Source organism: Dromiciops gliroides, chromosome 1, assembly GCF_019393635.1.
Source record: "Dromiciops gliroides isolate mDroGli1 chromosome 1, mDroGli1.pri, whole genome shotgun sequence".
Lineage (NCBI taxonomy): Eukaryota > Metazoa > Chordata > Mammalia > Microbiotheria > Microbiotheriidae > Dromiciops > Dromiciops gliroides.
The window spans coordinates 495893444-495919427 of NC_057861.1; the positions used below are offsets into that span (position 1 = coordinate 495893444).

At 35.5% G+C, this 25984-nt stretch overlaps 1 protein-coding gene across 1 annotated transcript in view; it reads right to left on the bottom strand.

Moving 5' to 3' along the window:
• Positions 1–25984, bottom strand: part of LRRC2 (leucine rich repeat containing 2) — a 188351-nt gene that overhangs the window by 137583 nt on the left and 24784 nt on the right. The window contains exon 2 of the mRNA XM_043979266.1: positions 24626–24770. Coding sequence (XP_043835201.1) covers positions 24626–24750 — 125 coding nt within the window. The 5' untranslated portion in view covers positions 24751–24770. The remainder of the gene's footprint in view (positions 1–24625; positions 24771–25984) is intronic.

The window sequence follows — 25984 nt, forward strand, 5'->3', positions numbered from 1 at the left end:
CCTAGGGTCACATAGCTAGTAAGTGTTAAGTGTCTGAGGCTGGATTTGAACTCAGGTACTCCTGAATCCAGGGCCAGTGCTTTATCCACTGGGCCACCTAGCTGTGAAGATAGACTTTATAGAGGAGCTGACACCTTGGATGGGATTTGAAACATGGGAAGAATTCAGATGGGAAAGAAGAGAAACAATGTGTGCAAAAGCACAAAGGTAAGAACATTCAATATATGTTTTAGAAACAGTGAATAGACGCCTGCCTGAAGTGCAGGATTCATTTGAGGAGGGGGAAAGCTAATTGGTAATGAGAGATAAAGTTGAGAATATGAGTGGGGTTAGATTGTGGAGGGCTCTGAATGCCAAACTAAGGAATTTTAACTGTACCTTATAGTGAAGAAAGAAGCTACTGAAGTATTTTGGGGCATGAGAATGATGTAATTAAATGACTGATCTTCTCTAATGTGAGAATCAGAGTGCCACCACCCTGCTGAGAAAGACAGTGTGAGAACCAGGGCAGCTCCACCCTGAGGAGAAAGCATGTGATTGCCTGGTGTCCCCTGCTATGTCTATTCATGGACCACCTGTAAGTCATGTCAATCAATGGACCAGCCAATTAGCTTGGAACTGTGTGTCGGGACCGCCCCTCTTCCAGTCCTGCAGGAAACTTCCATTGGAACAGAGGGAGGATCAGTCTTTTCGTTCGGGAACCCGCTGTTGGCGGCAGGGGCAGGCAGAGTAGGCAGAGTAGACAGATTTTCTTTCTCCACATGTTCTCTTTACTAACCCCTAATATACTTTAATAAACACTTAACGCCCAAAGACTGGTGCTATGAGCTTCTAATTTACATTTTTAGACATCGCAGTTAGATTTTTTAACCATCACATTAAGAAGATAAATCTGGTGGTGGTGAGAAAGATGGACAAGAACAAACCACAGATTAGTAAAAAAATAATAATAATAAAATATATTTTTAGTTAATAGGTTTGTAACACATTTAGAGAGAAAGAAACCAGTACTTGAATCAAAACAAAAGGATTTTTAATTGACCACTTCTAATATTCCTATTGCTTTCCCTTCAATGGATAATAAATCATCTTTTATTAGAAAGAAAAAAGTCTCTTTCAAAGCATAATTCACTGGTGAGGCCAGATGAAGAAATTATTCTCCTCAGAAAAGTTTTCCCACAATATCTTTTGGTTAATGACATTTCAGTGTGACCCCTAAGAAGGAAGTATCAAAAATAGATGATAGATGTAAATGGTTTTGCTTTCAATAAAGCTCATTTTATGAGGATATTTAAAAAGTTATTGTAGTAGCACAGACATGAAGTGATAAAGGCCTTAAAAAGAATTGCATCAATAAAAATGGAGAGGAAGGGGCACACAGAAGAAACACTATGAAGAATGAAACAAGATTTGACTTATTGGATGAGAAAGGAGTAAGTGGGAATATGGTATATAATTCTACCCTGATAAAATGTAAATATGGTGGGAAAAATTTAGTTGCTATTATATTTTGTATTTGCTAGGTTTTGCTTTTTCCTTGCAAAACCTAGAGTTTAAAAAACAATCCCATTCCTATAAATCACACCCCAGAAGCTTTAGCCATGACTCAGCAACCTGAGCTTTATGGGGAAGGGGAGGAGCCAATTAAAATACCAAGAAAAGGTAACCAAATTATAGAGGGTTTTTTTGGTGTTCATCTTCTATGACCCTCTACAGCTTTGGGAAAGTACTCCTAAAACACCCTCATCTTCCTGCCTTGTCTTTAGGGACTCTTGTCTTTTCCTAGTTCTCCTATTTGATCAGTCTTTTTTTTTCTTTTTCTTTTTTTTTTTTGGTGCAGGGCAATGAGGGTTAAGTGACTTGCCCGGGGTCACATAGCTAGTAAGTGTCAAGTGTCTAAGGCCAGATTTGAACTCAGGTCCTCCTGAATCCAGGGCCAGTGTTTTATCCACTGCCCACCTAGCTGCCCCCTTAATCAGTCTTTCTTAATCAACTTTTCCAGATCATCATTGTTCTTCTCCCATAAGTTGGATGTCCCCTTTGGTTCTGTCATCTGCTTCATTATTATGCCCATGATGATGTCTCCTCAATCACCATATCAGGCCTTCCTATTTTTTATGAACTCCATTCCCACCTTGCCAACTCCCCCATTTTCCCATGAATGGTCAATAGGTACCTCAAGCTCACTATGTCCAAAATTAGACTATTACCCCATAAACTTTCTCCTTCTTCAAACTTTTCTGTTTCTATAGAGAGCTCTACCATTCTTCTAATTACTTACTTTGAAAACCTTGGCATCTTCCTTGACTCTTCTCCTTTACATTTCAAATCTAATCAGCTGTTTCCATATAATCTTGAATCTGTCATCTCTCCATTCATATCTTAGATCAAACTCTCATCACCTTTTGCTTGGACTATTTTGTAATCTCCTCTTTCCTTTTTGGCACGCTCTAATATAATTCATCAGGAACAAAGCTACCAAAATTATGGACAAGTCTTACTATGCCATTCCTATGTTTCTAAACTATCCATAGCTCCCCACTTCCTATAAGATAAAAATCAAATTCTCTTCATCATAATACTTAAGATACCAATAAATTGGTCCTTACCTACCTTTGTAGCCTGACTTCATGGCACATCTGTTCCTAAACTCTGCATTCCAGATAAAGTAGACTACCAGCTGTTTCCCAAATTTAGCATTTTATTTCCAGCCTCAATTCATTTGCACATACCATTGCCCATGCCCAGAATGTACTCCTACTTCATCTGAGCCTCTCAGAATCTGTGTTTCTTTAAGATTTATTATAGGTTGTTGCTGTTGTGGTTTGTCCTTTGTACTTGAAGAGGACCAATTGACCATGGCCACTCAGTCCAATATAAGCTCAGAAGGCTCTACAACAAGTCCAGCACAAATAGTCTGTTTGAAAATTGGGGATGAAGAAGTCTCTGGATTTGTTCATCTCACATTTTCTTTCTGCTTCTTTGATTCTTCTTTGCTCAGAGCACAGTGCCTTCTTTGATGTAGGCATGCCATGCTGGGCCATTCTATGCCAGCATCTCCCATGTCTCACAATAGATATTCTTTCAGTTGTTAGTGATCTTTCTTTCTTCAACTTGTGAGAAATAATTATTAATAATCAATATCTTAGGGGACCCAGAAATCTTGTTTTCTTAGTTCTTCCTCCCCCTCTACTCAAAGGCAAGTTCTCCTGGAGAGATTCTATCAAATCTTATCTAGGTCAAACCCACTCAGACCCTAAGCACAAAAAAGGAGTCTGGTGGAGACAGATCCTGTTGTCTAGATAGCCCAAGGACTTTACTGATGAGATTAAACTTCACCTAAATGAAAGGATTTTGCCCTGACCAGCTTGAGTGGGGGTCTTGGATTCCTTTCTCTGATGTCATCCCTGGACATCATTTTAATATAACCTACCTCCAAATCATGCCAACCAATTATATTTGAATAATGCTAACCAATTAGATTTGATTGCTGTGTGATGAACCTTCTACAGGGGGAAAAGTATATGAACCAGACCCAACCTCGAGGAAGGGGTCTTTGAGAGAAATGGTCATAGACTTCATTTTATTAATAACCTACTGGGCATATTAATAAAATGATTAAATTATCCAGATACCATGTCTCATATTTTTAAATGTCACAAACTTTACTTGTACAATACCTGTATATGTGAGCATAATTCCATAGTATAATATAAATTCTTTAAGATCAAGGATTACTTTGTTTTAGGCATCCCCCATGCCTACCACCGTGCCTTGCATATAGTAGTCATTTTATTAATTCCTGTTAGATTAAATTGAATTATCAGGAAAAGTGGAGTTAAAAAAAAAAAACTTTGTAGCACTGATCAGTGATTTCTGTAAATCAGGAACAGGAGTTTTATTAATGGGGGGTGGAGGTAGGGTTTGGAAAGAAACCTATAGTTTTACTAAAACTAAAGATAATCCCACAAAAAAGAGATGCTTTGGCCACAGCGCTAAAAGAATATTTAGCTACTGTGTGGACCTGGAAAAATTAAAACCATATATGTGGAGACAATAGTTTACTTTTCACTGACTTTTTAATTATTCTAAAATATTCAAATTGGTCTATAATCCTATTGATTTGGAGTTTGCCTCACGTATTTCATAAAACAAGACATTCATGGCTTCCCATTCTTTGAAATTAATACATGTCCATGTCATCCTATCTATATAAATATAGATTCATATTGGGGTCTTATTGCCACTGGCTTTCCTCACTTTTTTTATATCTAGGATACCAGTGAAACTCTGAAATTATCTACCTGTCAATCCCTCACCATCCACCCTTTCTTTTTCTAACAATTTCCCAAATGATATCTTTTGCACCTGGTCTTCTTTGAAAGAACACTGGATTATATGCAGCCTGATCACACCTAACTGAACTCTTTCCATTGCCTTCTGGGTATACACATTTTCATTTCCTCAAACATTGTTATGTTCCATGTCTCACAGTCATATGGTGACACATAGTGCTATTAAAATATAGCCCTTTATTTAGGAGAGAAATTTAAAATCATTACAGGAGCACTGCAATTTTCTGAAGGCAATTTAGCCTACTCTACTCCTGAGTAATTCTGTGCCCAATCTGTTGTCCATTTGTACTGTCTATCTTAAAAAGCATACTGATAGGTAAGGTCTGTAGCTTATCCATTCAACTGCATGTCATTATCTGGCCAACAGACATTCTCATCTACTATTTTCTTTTTCTTGTATGGATTATCAGAACAACATATTTTAAATGGTCTCTCTTCCTGGAGACTCTATTATGTTCCAAGACTAGACATAACCAAGATAATGTCATTGGCAAACATGTGGAGAACCTCGCTATCTACAGGAAATCTGTCTTCAAGTTAGACTCCATATGGAATCTTTTACATCACAGTCGCAAAAAAAAAAAAAAAAAAAAAAAAAAAAGGCTGTGGTAAGCATGTGCCTTTCTCTCTCTATTTTTTTTTTTTTTTTGCGGGGCAATTGGGGTTAAATGACTTGCGAAGGGTCACACAGCTAGTAAGTGTTGAGTGTCTGAGGCCGGATTTGAACTCAGGTACTCCTGAATCCAGGGCTGGTGCTCTATCCACTGTGCCACCTAGCTGCCCCCATGCCTTTCTCTTTTATGTCTCATTTATTTATAGGCAGAGTCATAGAACATGGTATTCTTTGTTGATATATCTTTTAAGGAATCTCAAATAATTTTGCTGTAACTATGTGAGAAAGGGGGTTTTCGGCCTCTATTTTGTTCTCCTAAATCAAGTGGTTTCTCGTAACTGACAAAATGCACAGTAATATTATATAGTCAAGACATAGTTGACCTACTATGAAAGATCAACTTTTCTATGAAAGAAGATACTATCCACCTCCAAAGAAAAAGATGACCAGTGAAAATGTGCATAGTATGGTCTTACATGTATGTATATGAGTATATATATGTGTACATATATATGTATATATCTGTGTTTAATAGTAGCCTTCTTTAGGGTGGGGAGGTGAAGGGAGGAGGGAAAATAAAGTAAAAAATATCCAGAAGAGAACAAAAGAAAACCTAAAAAGTAAAGCTGGATACCTTTGAAAACAATGTGTAGTATTTATTATATAGGTTTTCTTGACATAGAAATGTATTATTGGGGGCAGCTAGGTAGCGCAGTAGATAGAGCACCGGCCCTGGAGTCAGGAGGACCTGAGTTCAAATCTGCCCTCAGACACTTAACACTTACTAGCTGTATGACCCTAGGCAAGTCACTTAACCACAAATGCCTCACCAAAAAAAAAAAAAGTATTATTTATATTGAATCCTTTCATGGTCTGCTGTGTACATGGAAATATTCTTTTTTTTTCTTTTCTTGTTTTGTATTTAAGTTAAAAATGAATTAAAAATTTACCAAAAAAAGAAATATCACTTTTGAATATCTACTGAATCCTTCTCAGTACCTTCAGAAAAGATGCCTTCTCTGAAGGTGTAGATGTTATATATGTCTGTGTATAGACATACATAGTATAGATATCTATATCTACGTAGAGAAAGAGAGGCTGGGAGAAGACAGAGCAAAGTTAAGGACAGAAAGGGAGAGAAAAAGAATAGATGGGAAAATAGGCATATAGACTAGTATTTGTTGAAGTCTTTTAGTCATCTCTTTTGGTATCAATTTGGTCCAAGGTTTTTGTTTTGTATTTTGTTTTGTCTTTAGTCTCTTCCCCTCCTCCTTTATATACTTTGTGAATTTGACCTTCCACATTCTCACAGTTAGGGTTCCTCATACATGGTTATCCTCTATGTACATCTGGTCTAATTTAGCTCTTTTTTTCTTAAAAATCCAGTCTTTTTTGTCTTTGGCAACATTTCTTCAAGCACATTGAGGACTATGTTATTTTATATGCACATAATTGTTTAGAATTTATCTTGTCTATTAGAATATGAATTCCTTGAGAAAAGGGACCATGTTTTCACCTTTCTTTGTATTCCCAGAACTTAGCACAGTGTATAAATACTTTATAAATTCTTCTTGGATAACTGACTTGATTTCAAGTATGGCGGCTCTAGTGCTCTTGTTGATGAAAATAGTTTGTACTTAAAATCTTTGCAGTTCTTTTCCATTAATATTCTGTATAATATTCTCCCTCCATTTGGGTTGACTGCTTCCTTGGGTCACTAGTTTTATTCTTTCTTTTTTCTCTACTTTACAAAGCAATTCTGCGCATAGTCTTCTACCATCCATAAGACTGCAAACAAGTTTGTTCTAAAATGATGATGTCTCTAGCTACCGTCTCTCTTCATTTGGCAAGTAAGTCAAGGATTTGCTTTATAGTACTTTATAGTCACCTGCTTTTTGTCTCCTTGTTATAGCTACTAATTTACATGCACTCAATTTCTGCATAAAGTTAAAATTACCATCAATGTAATTTTTACTGTCTATTGGCCATTTTTCATTATCAATAACACCAATTTCTCTGGGTTTTTGTGAGGCTGTACTAATAAAATCTTAAAGTGTTATTTTTTCTCTCATAGATATAGATATATAGATAGACCCTGTTTGGTTGTTTTGTAGAGTAACATATATTATAGTATATGCATTATATTATAATTTATAATATAATCTTATACCATTGTGTTGTAATCTATATAATTTTGATATTGTATATAATACAAATTATATGTATATTATATAAATATATTATTGCATTATGGAGTAATATTATTCTATAACATAATTCCACATATACATATATATTATGTATATGTATGTATGTATGTGTGTGTTTAACAGTCATACAGGCTTATATTCATAACTATCTACATTCCAGGCAAGTCTAGCTATTCCTAGATGGACAGCCCTGTGATGCTACATATGAACCAGGAGACCCTACTCCTATCTGGCCAAGATACCCTAAGCCTGTGATATAGTATATGATATATATGAGGGAGAGAGAATCAGGAGTGCCAATATTGTAGAAGAAATGGAGATGAGAGACAAGGTATAAAATGTTAATGATGGTCAGGAGATCTCTCAGGAACCCCAGGTATGTAGGACAACATGGTCCCATAACATGTGTACTAATTTCCAGCACCAGTGTTCCTAGACACTAAGCTTCTCCAGTGAGATCATTCTTTCCTTGGTTGACATATTACTTGAGTCAAAGTCTGTTTACTCTTGCTCTAATCTATGTAAATTCCCCAATATTTGTTTTATAGCTTGCTTGGATAAACATATTTGTTAGCTGTCTGTGATTGTCTTTTGTGTAATAAGAATTTGGGGGTGGGAAAATTAAGTTGGGCAAAAGTTAGCTATCTGATACTATCTACTTTAGAGTGACCAGGGAAAATGGCTTTTATTCTGTAACTTGAAAAAAGCATCCAGTAACCCTCTTGAAGATAGGGGAGCAAAGAAAGGAACATCTATCCATCTATTCTCCACAAAGATGGAAATTTCAGTCTCTAAGGAGATTAAAGTGGGCTAAATCTCAGGATAGATAGATAGATAGATAGATAGATAGATAGATAGATAGATAGATAGATAGATAGATAGATAGATAGATAGATAGATGGATGGATGGATGGATGGATGGATGGATGGATGGATGGATGGATGGATGGATGGATGGATGGATGGATGGATGGATGGATGGATAGATAGATATATCTTTTTTTAATACATGATAGATGTGCTGCCCCTACCCTTATGGCATAGCCTGTTAGATGACAGTTCCTATGCCAATATATTTAGCAAATTACTATAGTACCAATCTATTTTTTAAGTATCATAATTTCAACAAAGTTTAAACTCAGTGGTCTCATCTTCATTTTTTTTCTGGTTTCTCCTCTGCTCTCATTTCAACACATTCCCTTCCCCACTATGATCAGAGAATTATCCCAATATGACATAACTCATGAATAGTCCTCTTAACAAGTGCCATTCAGAACTTTCTTTTGATGAATAGAGTTCTGTACCCCAAAACCTTGAGTGGATATAATCCAAAAAGTCTAAGACAGGCATGAATCCCTTATATGAATATCGGGTAATTTGATCATAATTACCAAAATGCTAGATGCTTGTCAATATACTGATACCAATCAATCAACAAGATTTTATTATGTTCCTACTATGTACCAAACATAGGGCTAGTTTGGGGGACTAAAAAGACAAAAATGAAAATAGTTTCTATCCTCAAGAAGCTTACACTCTACAGGGAACACAACATGTACATATGTAACTATATTCAAAATAAATCCAAGGTAATTTTGAGGGGAAGATATTAGCATCTGGGAGCCTCAGCAAAAACTTTATGCAGAAGATAGCAGATGAGCTGTCTTCAAAGAATCCTGGGATTTTGAGATATGTTCCCCATGTGCCAATGAGAGAATCAGTTGCCATTTTCTCTGGGACCTTTTCAAGTGTAGACCTAAAAATAATCTCTGAAATTTATCACTCTGTGCCATTGAAGCAATTATTTTAGAAATTAAGAAAGTGTATTTCTTTTTAGAATGTCATATTAGTACAAAGCATCCTTTTTCTCTGTCCTAGATCTCTTCATCATAAAACCAGCCTAAATATCTATCACTAGTGTTAGATTACCTGTTACCTGTTAAGGTAGCAATGGTAAACTGAGTCAAGATTCCATTTAGATCCTTTAATTCACTGGAAAGCTCTAGACATAAATGTAAGTATAGAGGACAATTGCTAGGACAGGGTTATATATCTTTTTTTCATGAGGAAAACATGACTCATAGTAATGTTCTTCACTAGGGTCTTTGCCACAGGTGAAAAGGGAAGAAGCTAAAAATATCTGCCTGCCAGGCTATTTCTGAATTATGTGTTGACACAGGGTAGTGACTGCATGATAGCAAGAAAATCAGCTCTTTCTCATTTGATAAGAGTTGGACAATGCCTTCCAGCCATGTTACCTTCCAAATATTTCATTCATAGTCTGCTTTTTGAAATGGAAAGTGACAAAGTGATATTCTTCAGGGGGTTAAAAAAAACATTTTAGGAGTGCTAAAGGGATGACATGATCAATTCTTCGAAATACATTAGGATCTTCAAGTTTAGAAAGCATGAATCATTTGTCAGAGGGAATGTCAAAAAAACAAAAAGTATGTCAAAAACAATGGAATCAAAAATCCCTTCTGCAATAACTTAAGCTAAAACTTTAAGACGTCACAAATAATATTAGGGGCAAAAGGAATGAATAGGAAATTCAGTAAAGTTTTATAATTTAGAGAAATGTTACACCTAAAAATGAGATTTAATGTTCCTAATATTTTACAAAGCTTATAGAGAAACCATTTGTTGTCATACTGTGGAAACTTTGAGGTAATCAGCATATCTATTCCAGTTGGATTTCAGCAATTAGAAAAGAGGGGCCTCAATGGGCAAGAAAAACAACACTCTGCATCTGATATTAGTTGGGGGGAAGACTCATTGAAAGAAGGAGTAGTAGTAGGGGCACAGCGGGTGCCACAGAAGATGAAACACTTCACAATTACAATGAGACAAGTGTAACCCTGGGAACCTAGACTCACCACCTGCATAGTGCTATTATACAGACAAGAAACCCAAATAGGGGCTATCCCAGAATGCAGCCATTTGATGAATATCAACCATCTAAAGTCCCACAATAAAATTTCTCCAGGAAAGAACAGATTTCTAACAAACAGGAAAAACTATAAGCAAAATCCACATATGTATATGTATGTCTCCATAATTTATATATTATGGAGATATATACATAATGTGTATATGCATAGAACCTTCCACCTTAGAGCATTCTCAGTTGGCATTCCAGAAAAATGAATTGGTGGGGTTTTAGCTGAGACTTAAAGGAAGTAAGAGAAATTAAAAGTGTATGTGAGGGAGCACCTAGGTGGTGCAGTGGATAGAGCATTGGCCCTGGATTCAGAAGGACCTGAGTTCAAATCCAGCCTCAGACACTTAACACTTACTAGCTGTGTGACCCTAGGCAAGTCACTTAACCCCAATTGCCTCACCAAAAAAAAAAAGTGTATGTGAGAAGGGAGAGCTTTCCAGTCATGGAGAGATAGCTATGAAAGATGGAGTATTATGTGAAGGAAACTTGGGCCACTGCAGCTGGATTGTAGAATGCTTGGAAAAACTGGAAGTGTAAGAAGACTGGAAAAGTAGGAAGGATCCAGATTGTGAAAAGCTTTAAATGCCAAAAAGAGGATTACATATTTGATCCTGAAGATAATAGAGAAGCACTGGAGTTTATTGGGTAGGGGAATAACATGATCAGCATTGTACTCTAGGGAGATGACTTTGACAACTGAGAAGAATATAGACAAGAATGGGCAAGATTTGAGTTAGGGAAACTAATTGGAAAGCCACTGAAATAACCTAGGGGAGAGGTGATAATGTCCTAAAATTGGGTGACTTTGTAAGTGGAGAGAAAGGGATATCTAAGAAATGAAGGTAGAAATGGCAATATTTGTTAATTGGCTTGGATACATAGGGTCAATGAAAGTCAGGAGATTAGGATGACCTCAATGTTGAAAACCATTGTGAGCTTAAGGACATTGATGCTTTGGATAGTAAGAGGAAAGTGCAAAAAGGGAGGGTTTGGGAAGAAAGATAATGAGTTCTGTTTGGGACATCTTGAGTTTTACATGCATTCTGGATGTTCAAAAGGTAGTTGGTGATGTGGGACTAGAGATCAAGAGAGAAAGAGTAGGTTGGGACATATAGATCTGATAATCATCTGCATAATATGATAATTGAACTCACGAGTCAATGAGATCACCAAAGACATAATATAGTATAAAAAAAGGAGCACCCATCATTGAGTCTTGGGGTATACACACAATTAGTTGGCAAGACATGAAGAGCTAGCTTCAAAGGACACTGAAGAATTCATATGGGTAAGAGGAGAACCAAGACTAAGTAGTGTCATGTCAATCCAGAGAAGAGAGAGTATCAAGAAGAAGGTGATCGCCAGTGTCAAAAACAGCAGAGAAGTCAAAAAGAATGAAGACTGGGGAAAAAAAGGTCATTAGATTTAGCAATTAAGTGATCATTGACCATAAAGAAAAGGGACTAGACATTTTCTCAAACTCTCACTGTCACCTCCCCACCTCCCAAAAAAGAGTTATGTGCCAGAAGAAAAGCAATCACACCTTGTCTCTGATGCCAAGACACTAAGAAGCCAAACAATATAATAGCCTTATGGATTAACAGTAGAAAATGCTCATTCTTAATTCCTTCACTCAGCTCTCTCTCTTCTCCACCTCCCCTCCCTCAGCTAATCCCCACGCTTTAACATGGCATACGAACTAACCTACCAGTTTGTTCTCTAGGAAACACTTGGAGATTCCCTTGCTTCTGGTTCAGTATGCTGACAAACTCTGCTCTGCCCTCACCCCATTGTTCTGTGGCAACAACAGCAGACTCCAACTCTGACCATATACTCTTAGAAGATGGGGAAATATAGGAAGACAGGAGTTGGCACACAACAGCACTCAGACACAAAACCAAAAATTAAAAAGAACTGGGGAGGGCAGCAGTGTGTATCTGGATAAGGCTAGAGGAGGCTTGAAGACGTTTCTTACGAAACATACTGAGGCTGGTAAAAAGTGAATTTCTCAGCAAGGGAGGAGGCTGAGGCACCTTTGAGGTCCAGCCCACAGGGGACCTTCTATTTAAGGAGAAAGAGGAAGAAAATAAATGATAAGGGAATACAAGAAAAATAAAATAATAAAACCACCAAAGATCTCAGAGGGAAGAAAATTAACTTTAAATCCCAAAAGAAAAATAGATAAATAAAAAGGAAAGACATTATAATAGAAGGGAAGAAGGCTACTAAGACATCTAAATGGCTGAAAATATCTCTAAATAAATATTGGAAGGTTAAAAAATAATTGAACCAACACCTGAGGAAACAGAGAGCACTGTGGATTCCCAAGACAGCATGAAACTGCAAGGATGATGTTCCCAAATGTTTCAAGAGAAAAAACATAATCTTGACAGAAATGAAAAGGGAACATATGAGACCAGCTGACTGGAAATACAAATGTCCTGAAGTGAAGGACAACTAGCAAGAAGAGTAAGGATAAAAGCAATAACACTGAAAGAACACTTGATCTCTACACAAACAAAGATTGGTTAATAGAGACAACTTAAGGATCAAAGACCTCCTGAAAAAAACATGACAAGTCAAAAAAACTGAACACCATAATGCAAGATAATATGAGAAAATTACCAGAACTGAATACAGAAAACAAAACACCAATGAACTGGAGATGGGGTGGGGGGTGGAGTGTAACCTATACTGCAAACTCCAAAATATATTGTGGTCAAATGTAATAGTTCCAATGACAAACAAAAAATTCTGCCAGTGAGCAGGAAAATATAAAAAAGGGAAATTTGAATAACAGCTTTATTTGACACATGATAGAAACCACAAAAGGGAATGGAATAATATATTCCTTAAATAGAGAGGAGGGAGGAGAAAGCTCACTGAAGATGAACCCCTTTCTCCAGGGAAGGGAAAGGAAAGAAAAGTAAGACACAAGGATGTGAGCAAATTATTTGACCTGCAAAGAACAAAAAAAACGAAATATGAACAATAACAAAATGAATTACCTCAATTCTAGAAATCATTAAAAGGAAAAAGAAAGAGAAAGACACCTATGGCATTAAAACAAAAAGAATAACAACAAAGAGACCATGCAAAGATTTTTTTTTCTAAAAGTACACAAAAGGAAGGGGGAGAGAAAGAGGGAGGGAGAGAGGATGCAAGGGAAAGAGACAAAGAGAAACAAAGACAGACAGAGACAGAGAAGGAGAGAGAGGAGAAGAGAGAGAAGGAGGAGGAGAGAGAGAGAGGAGAGGGAGAGGGAGGAGAGGGACAGGGAGAAGGAGAGGGACAGGGACAGGGAGAGAAAGAGAGAGAGAGAGAAGAGAGAAGAGAGGAGGGGGGAATGTAGAACTTAAAGATAAAGAAGAATTGATGGTAGAGAAATAGGTTGGAAATACCTAAATCTCCTTGACACAACCACCCACCTCATAAATGAATCAGTATATTTTGTGGAATTAAACTGCTAAATTAGAGTGTGAATTAAAAGGGGGAAGGGAAGTAGAAGAGAGGAATTGTATGATGTACTCTAATCGAGTCAATGGTAAGTGGTAGAAGAAGAAGGGCTGCAGTATTATGGGTGACATGGTGAAGGGAAGGAATGAAACAGGAAGAAATAAAGGAAAAAATCTTGATTCTGTTGTGGAAGGAGGTCCACTGAAGAACACTCCCTTATGGGGAGAGATATATTCTACAAAACAGATGAGGATGTTACAGTCAGTATAATCTTCAGGGGTATGTTGCTCAAGAATGTTATATCTCCATGAACAACATTTTGCCTCAGAAAAGGAAAAATTAAAAGTCCTGGAATCAACTGGCATCAGGGAGCTTGAAAGATAATGGACCCAGAGAAGCAATCCCATGTAAATGGGAAAGAAAATTATCATGAGAAGGGCAGAGGGTAAAATTGGAATACACTATCAGGAACACAAGGAAATTTTTACCATGGGGCAATACTTTTATCCCCCCTACCTTCTATAGGAATTGATACTTTAAAGAGTGAGGCACAACAGGGAAAAAGGGGGTGGTGGGGAGTGATCTACAAGTCAATAACAAAGAAATTGTTTAGAAAAGGGAATTCAAAATTACTGCTTTAGAAGCCTTAATTCCATAAGGAACATAGAAGCTAAAGAATAAATAAGTACAAATATAATGAATCAAAAAGTAAATGCTTAAAGTAGAAAGAAAGGAGAAATAATGACTAGAACCAGGTAATGATATACTTCTTTAGAAATGGCAGAGAAAAAAATTTAATGATGAAAGATGAAGGGGAGTAGGTATTTTAATTTAACTAAGAAAAAAGGGAAAGAATAAGATAACTAAATAAATTAATGAAAAAGGAATCAATATGTTAAGTAAAACTTCAAAACTAGGAAAATGGGTTATAAATGGGAAGGGGAGAGGCTTGAATGTGAGGAGAGAGCTTGAGAAAATGGACTGCCTTAAAAATAGATTAAGCAAAAATAACTGAAGACAAAGTATTATCTTTAAATGTGGAAAGGAACAAAAAAGTTCTACTTCAAGAAAAAAATCAATGTTAGAGACACAAACAAAAGAAAATGTAAAGCTAATACTTTCAACTTAAATTTAAATGGATTAATCAGGGCAGCTAGGTGGCGCAGTAGATAGAGCACTGGCCCTGGATTCAGGAATACCTGAGTTCAAATCCGGCCTCAGACACTTGACACTTACTAGCTGTGTGACCCTGGGCAAGTCACTTAAAACCAATTGCCTCACTTAAAAAAAAAAATTTAATGGATTAAACAATCTAATAAAATGAGAGCAAGTGACAAATCTGGTAAGAAAACAAAATCCCATAATCTTTTGCTTACCAGAAACAAAAGCAAAGACATACACAGGAAAAGACAATAGAGGATGGAAAAAAATTTAATGTATATCAGGTGAATCCAAAAAAGTAGATACTTCATTTATGCTCTCAGACATAGAAAAGTCACAATATAAATAGTGATAAGGAAATTACATTGTAAGGAATGGAACCATAGGCAATAAGTCAAAAGAAATATTAAATGTATATCCTCCAAATGCCATTGCATCTAAATTCATAAAGAAGAAAAATATGGAATTGAATAAATTGCTGGAGAAACTAGAACTAAGAGAATTATTGTATCTTCTAAATGAAATTTCTAAAGAATTTAAGTATTTTCTGTACCATGAGGAAATTTCTTTAATACAGTAAATCAAATAGAAGTTTTAAATAAATTTTTAAAGTACAGAAATGGTAAATACATCCTTTATGGACAATAACGCAATAATAATAACAATAATCAATTCAGGAAACATTAAGGAAAAAAACAATATTGAAATGACGATGTAGGAATGACATCCTAAATAGTGAGTTGTTCAAAGAATAAATCATAGAAAAAATAATTATATGAAAAAAATGATAATGACAAAACAATATTCAAAAATTTCTGAAATGGCATTAAAATAATCTTTAGAGGGAAAATTATATCCATTAAAGCATATATTAAGAAAGTAGAAAGGGAGAGGATTAATAAACTGAATGTATATTTTTAAAAACTAGAAATCCAACAAACAAACCCAGAATAAGCCCAAAGAGAAGATACTGAAAATTAGAGAAGAAAAATGACAAATTGGAAATGTAAAAGACCATAGAAATAACAGAGAAAACTAAAATCTGGTCCTTTGAAAAGACCAATAAAATTGATAATCATTAGACAACCTGATTTAAAAAGAAGTGGGAAGAATATAGATCCAAATTTTTTAAATAAAATCTCAGAAAATAGACTATAGTAATTGATCCAAGAAATTACTCATTATGACAAAATTGGAGTCATGTTGGGGATGGGAGGATGGAACATTAGGGGAAAAATTAACATAATCAATCATTAAAAACAAAAACATCCCCAATCACAATTTTAATAGATGCCCAAAAAAGTCTTTCATAAATCATAATACACAATTAAACAAAAACAAAATTTAATATTTTTTTAACATTATTTGTCTAAAAGCCAAAAGCAAGTCTCATAAGCAATTGGGAACCCTAGAAGCTTTCACAGTAAATATAGAAGTAAAACAATGATGCTTACTCTTCCCACTATTATTTGATTTAGTTCTCATTCAAGAAATGCTAATAATATGCAAGAAGGGAAAATACAGAAATTAAAGGTATAAAGAAAAAGAGATAAAATCATCTTTATTTGTTTACGTATTGATTTTTTACTTAGAAATTCCAAAGGAGTAAGCAAGAATATTAATTGAAACAATGGCTCCAACAGAATTGTGGACTAAAAATAAACTGGCAAAAATCAACAACATTTCTGTATAATAATAACAAATTTCAAAAGATAATCATAGAAAGGGAAATAAGAAAAAATGCAAGTATAATATTTGGGGGTTGCTACCAAAGCATATGAAATGCTTGTATAAATTCATTTACAAAGGCCAATATAATAAGAATTACAATAGTACCAAATTTAATTTGCAGTTTTAATATTATAGCAATTAAACTATCAAAAATGCTTCCATAGAACTTTATAAAATAACAAAGTTTATTTGTAGAAATACAATATATAGAAGAACTAAGGAAATAATTTCCAAAAAGTAGGGCTGAAAAGGTAGTAGCAAAAACTCCAAGGAATTATCACATAAAGAAGAAAATACTGCAAGCAGCCAGAAAGAAACTATTTAAATATCAAGGAGCAATAATCAGTATTACACAGGACCTGGCAGCTTCAACAATAAAGGATAGGCGAGCTAGGAATATGATATTCTGGAGGGCAAAGGAACTTGGATTACAACCAAGAATGTACTACCCAGTATCATAATCTTTCAGGAAAAAGATGGGCATCCAATGAAATAGGAGACTTTAAAATTTTCCTAATGAAAAGCCCAGAACTGAACAGAAAATTCAATCTACAAATATAAGACACAAGAGAAGTATAAAAAGGTAAAATGGGCAGTGGGGGGGGGGCGGGGAGGAACATGTTATTTAATAAGGTTTAAATGTTTACACCCCTACATGAGAAGAAGATACCTGTAACCCTTGAGAACTGTATCTTTATTGGGACAGATAAGAGGAGTACACATAGACAGAGGATGTGGGATATAAGTTGATTCTGATGTGCCAATATTAAAAAAGAAATAAACTTAAGGGGTGACAAAAAGGATTATACTGAAAAAAGAGGAAAGGGAAGGTAGAATGGGGTTAATCACATCACAAGAGGCACAAAAGACCTATTACAATAGAGGGAAAGAAGGGAGGGGTGAGCATTATTTCAACCTTAACTCTCATCTGATTTGGCTCAAAGAAGGAATAACATACACACCCACCTGGGTATAGAATTTTATCTTGCCCTATAGGAAAGTAAGAAGGGAAAGGAGAAAGAAAATGGTGGGGTGCTGATATAAGGGAGGAGAAAAACTAGGAGGCAAAAGGGAAAAGAAAAAGATAGGTGGTGCTGATAGAAAGGCAAAACTAGGAGACAGAAGGGGAAATGGCAAAAGGGATGTGGGCATCATAGAAGGGAGGGTAGATTGAGGGAGGTGGTGATCAGAAGCAAAACACTGGTGAGAAGGGACATGGGGAAAGTAAAAAGTATAAACAAGGGGGAAAATAGAATACAGGGAATACACAGTTAGTAATCTTAACTGTAAATATGAATGGGATGAACTCTCCCATAAAATGGAAGTGGATAGCAAAGTGGATTGAAAAACAGAATCCTACAATATATTGTTTACATGAAAAGGTAGTAGCACTTCCAGACGTCCAATTATATTATAAAGCAACTGCACTCAAAACTATTTAGTATTAGTTAAAAGAAAAGAGATCAACAAAACATAAGGGAGATTCAGAAATAATGGAAGCCAGTAATATAGTCTTCAATAAACTTGAAAACATAAATTACTTAGAAAAGAATTCCCTAAAAATGTTCACAGCAAGTATCTCTGGTCTTCATTTCTCAAATATAGAGAGATTTGAGTCAAATTTATAAGAATACATGTCATTCCCCAATTGATAAATGGGAAAAGAATAGGAACAGGCAGTTTTCAGAAGTCAAAGCTATCTATAGTCATGTAAAAATGTTCTAAATTGCTATTGATTAGAGAAATACACATTAAAATAACTCTGAGATACCACCTCACACCTATCTTATTGGCTAATATGGCAAAAAAGGAAAATGTTAACTGCTAGAGGGGATGTAGGAAAACTGGGACACTAATGCACTGTTGGTAGAGTTGTGAACTTGATCCAACCATTCTTGAAAGGAATTTGGAATTAATGCCCAAAGGGTTATAAGACAGTATATACCATTTTACCCAGCAATACTACTGCCAAGTCTGTATCTCAAAGAGGTAAAAGGATGGAGGGGGAGGGACCCATTTGCAAAAGTAATATTTATAGCAGCTCTTTCTGAGGTGGCAAAGAATTAGAAATGGAAGGGATGTCCATCAATTGGGGAATGGCTGAGCAAGTTGTAGGATATGATTGTAATGGAATATTATTGTGCTATAAGAAATGATAAGCTGGATGATTTTAGAAAAACCTGGAAAGACTTATATGAACTGATGTATAGTGAAGTGAACAGAACCAGAAGAACATTGTCCACGGTTACAGCAATACTGTATGATGAAGAACTGTGAACAACTTAGTTATTCTCAGCAATACAATGATCCAGGGCAATCCCAAAAGACTCATGATGAAAAATGCTGTCTGCCTCCAGAGAAAGTACTGATATTGTCTGAATACAGAATAAAACATAATTTTCCCCTTCCTTCCTTTTTCTTTCTTCTTTTCTTTATTTTATTTTTGTTTGAATCTTCATGCACAAAATGACTAACATGGAAATGTTTTATATGATTGCACATGCCTATCTTATCTCTCATATAGTTGTGCTTGTGTGTGAAATGACCTCTATACTGTGGTAATTAGAGAGCTACCAACCTGTTGAGAAAGATATTGCAGGGAAGCTCCATCATGAGGAGAAAGCATGTGACTTGGAAACCATGTGACTTTACCATCCAGAAGTTACCACCTGTTAGTTGTGTCAATCAAAGTTACCAGCCAATTAGCTTGGAGCTGTGTGTGTGTATGTGTGTGGACAGCCCTGTTTCCTGTTTCACAAGACATTCTGGGAGAAGCTACTGAGGCGAGGCCTTTTCAGTTCCTGACCTCGGCTTAGCAGGGTGGATGCTGGGGTCACTTAGATAGTTAGATGAAGTTTGATTTTTACATTTCTCTCTCTCCTCACCAACTTCTGATGCACTTTAATAAATACTTAAAAGTCTAAACTCTTTCAAAAGCTTCTAATTTAAGGTGACCACTCATTATATTTTAGACATCATAACTAGAATTTTAGGCCCTTAAAATACCTTTTTGGTTAAGTGCCAGGGAGGTGGGAGGGAAGGGAGAGAGGAAAGAAATAATTTGGAGCTCAAAAAAAAATTTTTTTTAATTAAATGTTAGGAAGCAGCCAGGTGGCACAGTAGATAAAGCACTGGCCCTGGATTCAGGAGGACCTGAGTTCAAATCCGATCTCAGACACTTGACACTTACTAGCTGTATGAGTCACTTAACCCTCATTGCCCCACAAAAAAAAAACCCAAATGTTAAAAAAAAAAAGACAGAAAAAGGAAAAACAATTTATAGATATCAAAAATGAGAATTCACAACAATCTAAAAGGAAATAAAGGAAATTATCAGGAAAAAAAAGAATTTCTTATTTTATTAGTACTGCTGAGAAAGTTGAAAAGCTGACTAGTAGAATTTAAGCTTAGACAACCATCTTATCCAATGTAATAGGCCCATAATTCTTTTCTGTAATCAATTAAAATTGACATGTGACTTGAATATTAAATAGCATATAAAAAGTGAAAAGCAGATCATATCCCTTTTGTGACTATGGGTAGGAAATATACACTTAACCAAACCAGGGATAGAAGTTATTTCAAAAGATAAGATCTATCATTTTGATTCCATGAAACCAACAAACTTCTGCACACATAAAATCAATTCATCTAGAACAATAAAGTGCTCAAATGGGGAAAATCATTATATAAAATTTCCTAAATAAGTGTCTGTTATCTGTAATTATACACACACAAGCACAACTGTGTGAGAGATAAGATGGGCAACTAGATGGCACAGTGGATAGAGCTCCAGGCCTGGAGTCAAGAAGATTCATCATCCTGACTTCAAATTTGGCCCTAGATACTTCCTTGGTATGTGAACCTGTTCAAGTCACTAGACACTGTTTACCTTAGTCTCCTCATCTATAAAATGAGCTGGACAAAGAAATGGCAAACCACTCCAGTATCTTTACCAAGAAAACCCCAAATGGGGTCACAAAGAGTCACACATGGCTGAAAAGGACTCAACAGAGATGAGACATAAAGAGAGGGAGAGGAGGAAGAGGGAAAGAGGGGAGGAGAGCAAAAGCCATTCCCTAATAGAAAAGAGGTCAAGGGATATAAACAAGCTAATAAAAGAAATGTAAATCAAAACATCACTGAAGTTGTGCCTCACATCCAGCAAATTGGCAAACATACAAAAAATGAGAATACTCAGTGTTGGAGGGGTTGTGAGAAAATAGGCACTCTAGTGCATTGTTGGTAGAATTGTGATTTAAAATAATCATTTTGGAAAGTAACTTAGAATTAGGCAAAATCACTAAAATATTAATCCCTTTTGACCCAAGAGATTTCACTATTAGATATATATTCTTAGGAGGTCATTGATAAGTAGAAAATTCTCACGTATATTAAAATATTTTAGCAGTATTTTTTGTAATAAAAAATCAGGAATAATGTAGTTTCTCAGAGTTAAAATAAATTGTGGTATATGAATGTAATGAAAAATTATTGTACCATTAGAAAAATGTTTCCCATCACTGTGTATCATATGTCTGTTTTATCCAGTAAACATCAAAATGATTTGGAGTGCTCCCCCTTTTAAAAAAATGAAGGAAGAAAAAGGGAAATCTCATGAAATGAAAATAAATCATGACATAGAATCCAACTAGGTCTTAGGTATTTTCATCTAAAGTCATAATCTTTAGATTTAATTTAGGAAAATGAAACTTTAGGAAACTCAGAATTAATAATAACAACAACAATAATAATATTCATTCACTACCTTTGGAAAGATTTAGGCCAAATTAACTTCCCTTCAATTTACACTTCATCATCAGTATGGTAATTAAATATGAATTTCTTCCCCAACCTGTAATAATAGAATCATAATTATCAAGATAAGCACTTATTTTATAACTAAAACTCTTCAATATGAAAAGAAAAAGTCCATTTAGGTAAGCAACTTATAGTTCCCAATGAAAATAAATAACCCCCACTTTTTATTAAGGTAAGAAATTCATTTTTAGCCAAGGCATAATGATGTTTCAATTTCTCTAACTTAAAAGTTCTCCCATAAATACTTTTTTTAATGCTGACAAAAGGATATTTTTTCTTTTATATCTAGTTACAGCTTTTGAATACTGATATATATCTCAGGCAACAAATATGATAAGTAAATGCATTCATAATACATAAGGTAAAATCTGAAATATTATGTTTCTTTCATAATCAAGGCTAACAGCACAAGCTGAAGGTTTTGATTTGTTTTAACAAATCCAAGTCAATGAGTTGTATTTCTTCTTGTGTTCATCTATTCGTGAGTTCATTCATGGGTTTTTTCTTCTTTTAATACATGAATCTCAACAATGCAAACAGATGCTGTCAACCTGGGGGCTAGCCTTCAAATAATACTAGTAACTGTGAGTTTATTCAGGAATCTCATTAATGATTTATAAACATTAATTATGGAGTCTCAAAATACCTTGGGGAAGAAGGAAAAAGTTAATATGCTGATCTTATGGAGGCACAGAGGGGCCAACCAAGGTCAGCCTGTGTGTGAAGTGTTGGGGCGGGGGGGGCAGAGAAGGGCCCAGCCCTTTCCGTAGATGTGCTTCATCTTCAGCAGAAATCACCTGGCACGTCAACAAGAGTATCAGAAAATTCCAGATTTTCAGACCTGTCTGGGACTCTTTATTCTAAACTATACCATAAAAAGAATACCCACTGCAGGGCAGCTAGGTGGCACAGTGGATAAAGTACCAGCCCTGGATTCAGGAGCACCCGAGTTCAAATCTGGCTTCAGACACTTGACCCTTAACTAGCTGTGTGACCCTGGGCAAGTCACTTAACCCTCATTGCCCCACCCAAAAAAAATAGTCCCTTAAAAAAAAAAAAAAGAATACCCCCTGAATCAAATGCACAACTGGTTGTATGGACTACTAAAAATCATTTTACTGAGTTAGAAAAAATAATAACAAAATTGTTTGGAAGAACAAAAAATCAAGAATTTCAGAGACTAAGGAAAAAAATGTAAAGGATGGAGATTCAGCAGTGCCAGACTTTAAACTATATTATAAGGTGAGAGCATTGTTGAAGTATAAAATAGATAATTTTGATTATATTAAATTAAAATTTTCTTATATAAATAAAACCAATATAGCCAAGAATAGAAGGAAAGCAGAAAATTAGGGGGATACTTTCATAAACAATATCTCAGATAGGATATGATTGTATTGAAATACTGCTGTGATATAAGACATGATGAGCTGGTTGATTTAGAAAAACATGAAAATACCTAGACCTCTGAAAGAAGATGCTATCCTCCTCCAGAGAAAGAAATATGAATAATATGATCTTACATATATGTTTATATGTGGGTTTGTTTATATATATATGTGTGTGTGTATGTGTGTACATATAGATGTATGTGTATATATGTATTATATTGTGTATACATATATGTGTTGTGTGTGTATACAAACACATACACACACACACACCTGGTATAGAGCCTTTAATTGAAAGCCTCCAGAGAACCAGATATGGTTGCGCGTAACCCGGCTTCTTGGGGAGGCTGAGGTTAATGAATTGCTTCAACTCCTAGTTCAAAGCTGAAGGAGGGCTAAAGCTGAGTGGGATTCTGAATTCAATTTGGCATCAATATGCTGAACCTCCCAGAGTGGGAGCAGTGGGCTACCTAAGCAAGGGTGAACTTGCCCAGGATTTCAGTTAGGGAATGGGAGGGCAAGGGAGGGGAAAAGCGGGAAGGAGAACCAGTCTCCTCACAAGGCAGTCCATTCAACGTTGAATCACTCTAATTGTTGTGAATTGTTTCCCGATGCTGTCTATTATTGATTTTTCTGTAATTTCCACCCACTAATCCTGGTCCTTCCTTTTGAAGCAAATGACTTCAATTTTTTTTATTACACATGCCTATAAGTTTAAAAAAAATGAACACCCCAACATAAATGTATATTGACTTACGTAAAATTACATATAGTATATATGTATATTTCATTAATAATAATCATATGTTAAAAACATTAAAATAAACATTTAGGAATATGACCTAAAGTTGAAGCCATATTGAATCCTAGAGTCAAGAGGTAACCACTAGTCTACTGAGTAGAAGAGTAGCATGATCAGAACCAGGCTTTGAGACAATCATTTTGGTAGTTGTGTGGAAGACTGATGTGACGAGCATTTCACTTGGTATTAGAATACTTGACTTAGTCTCAAATCTGCTATGTACTCCCTGTGTGATTTTAGATAGTTCATTTAACTATCTTTGGCCTCATTCTCTTCATCTGTAAGATAGGGAGTTGGACTCCTGGATTTCTAAGGTCCCTTCCATCTACTGATCATAAGAATGAATAAATGGGGGCAGCTGGGTGGCTCAGTGGATAAAGCACCGGCCCTGGATTCAGGAGGACCTGAGTTCGATTCCGGCCACCGACACTTGTCACTAGCTGTGTGACCCTGGGCAAGTCACTTAACCCTCATTGCCCCATGCAAAAAAAAAAGAATGAATAAATGAATGAATGAATATATTTTAAGTGGTTATAAATAGGCATAGTCAGAAGGGATATTGTTAGTACACCAAGGCTGAATAGATATTATTTATATGAATATTTATATGAATGGATAGTAGCCATAGCCATTGTCAATGGGAGTAAATCTCCCTAAAACTTCCCAGTCAGAAAGGTTAAAAATCAAAATCAATTCATCCTGGAACAATCTCAGATGCCATATAATCAGAGAAGTGCAAAATATTAGGAGTGGAAGGGACTTCTGAGATCACCCAGTCTTGTTCAAAGCCATCATTTTACAGATAAGGAAACTGAGACCTAGAAAGGTATGTTTTGGTTTTTGTTTGTTTGTTCTTTAGCAAACTGAAAGCCATTCAACTATCTGGAGTCACAATCAGTTTTTTGTGCTTCCACTAAATTGGAATTGACTTTAACATACAACCTGCTTATTCACACTTATCAGAGCATAATGAGCAACATGGTAATCGGATTATCCTAAAGCTTCCAGTAGGCACTATAGAAGACAGTATGATAGTTCAGAAAAAATAGAGCATTCTCAGCTAAAAAGCAGTAACCTGTGAGCCCTACCTTTGTCCTACTTTGTACCTTATTGCAAGGAATATAATTATAGAAACTGAGCTTACTTTTCCAAAGCACTTTGCTCTAATCTTTCGGCTTCCTTCTTCTGCCGTTCTTGATGCTTCCTGACACGTGTTTCCCACAATCCTCTTATGACAGAAATGTCAAATACAATCACTTTATGCCCCATATTGGTAGCATGAAGCTTCTCTGTAAGAATAAATAAATAAAAGTTAACTTTCACAATAAAGGGTCAATTTTTAATATGAGATTTTAAATGGAAACAGAAAGTTAATGATTCAAGGATCTATAAAAATAATTGAATGTTAACTGCTTACAATAATATGTACAGGACCTGCAGTAGAACCATCCACTACCAACACAGATGCACTTCATCTATGACTTAAGTCAGTTTTATGAAGTTGCACAAGACACATAGAGATTGTTACTTCTCCAGAATCATATAGCTAATGTGTGATAATTAGAAATAGTTCTTGGGCCTAAGTTCTCACATTTTCCTGACTATCTTTAGTCCAAGATGCCCCTGCTTAAAATACTAAAGTTTACTAATATAATGTCTTCTAGCACAAAAGTAGTTATCCAAAACAAACAAACAAAAAAGAATTCTAAAGGTAAGAATTATGAATGTATAGGTTCTTACATAGTTTCAGAGACCTATCAAAATCTCAAATAACCAAAAATATTAAGAAAATGAGGCTTTCTGATTATTTTAAATTGTTGATTAACTAAAGCTAAAATAGGGAGGAGGAGGTAACCCTTGTTTAAAATCTTTCTAAAACACATCTACTTTTTGTCCTTAGTAAAATAATATTGTAAACATAAAGGAATCCTTCATTAATTATTCATTATCTTCTCTCTCCTAAAATTTGCTTTATCTCCTAACATTCTTATCTCTGTTCTATTTATAGATACTGAGCAGCTATATGGTGAAGTGGAAAAAGTGTCGGGCCTAGAATCAGGAAGACTCCTCTTCCTGAGTTCAAATCTGACACTTAACTAGCTGTGTGACCCTGGGCAAGTCCCCTGAGCCAATCAAGCCTTGAAGATGTTCTCAACATCTTTCAAAGAAAAATTAGCCTACCTAGCAATGGGGCAAAGCATTAAGATTGTTCTCCTACCATAGAGTTACTTTCTCATATGATACAGATTTAAATTTACTCATATTTCATCAATGTGCATGTCTCTTTTTAAAAAAAACAACTTGAATTTTGCCCATTTCCTCACAAGTTCCTCACAAGTTCTTTAAAGTGGGGTCCACTCCATACAAAGAGCATTCCTCTATACAAAGAGCAATCCCTTCCTCCCGCTATATGACTGTCATATCTATTCTGATCATCCTTCTCTTGGATGATGTTTTGAGTCACATTCTGTGCACAAACTATTTAATAGTATGCTGTGGCCTA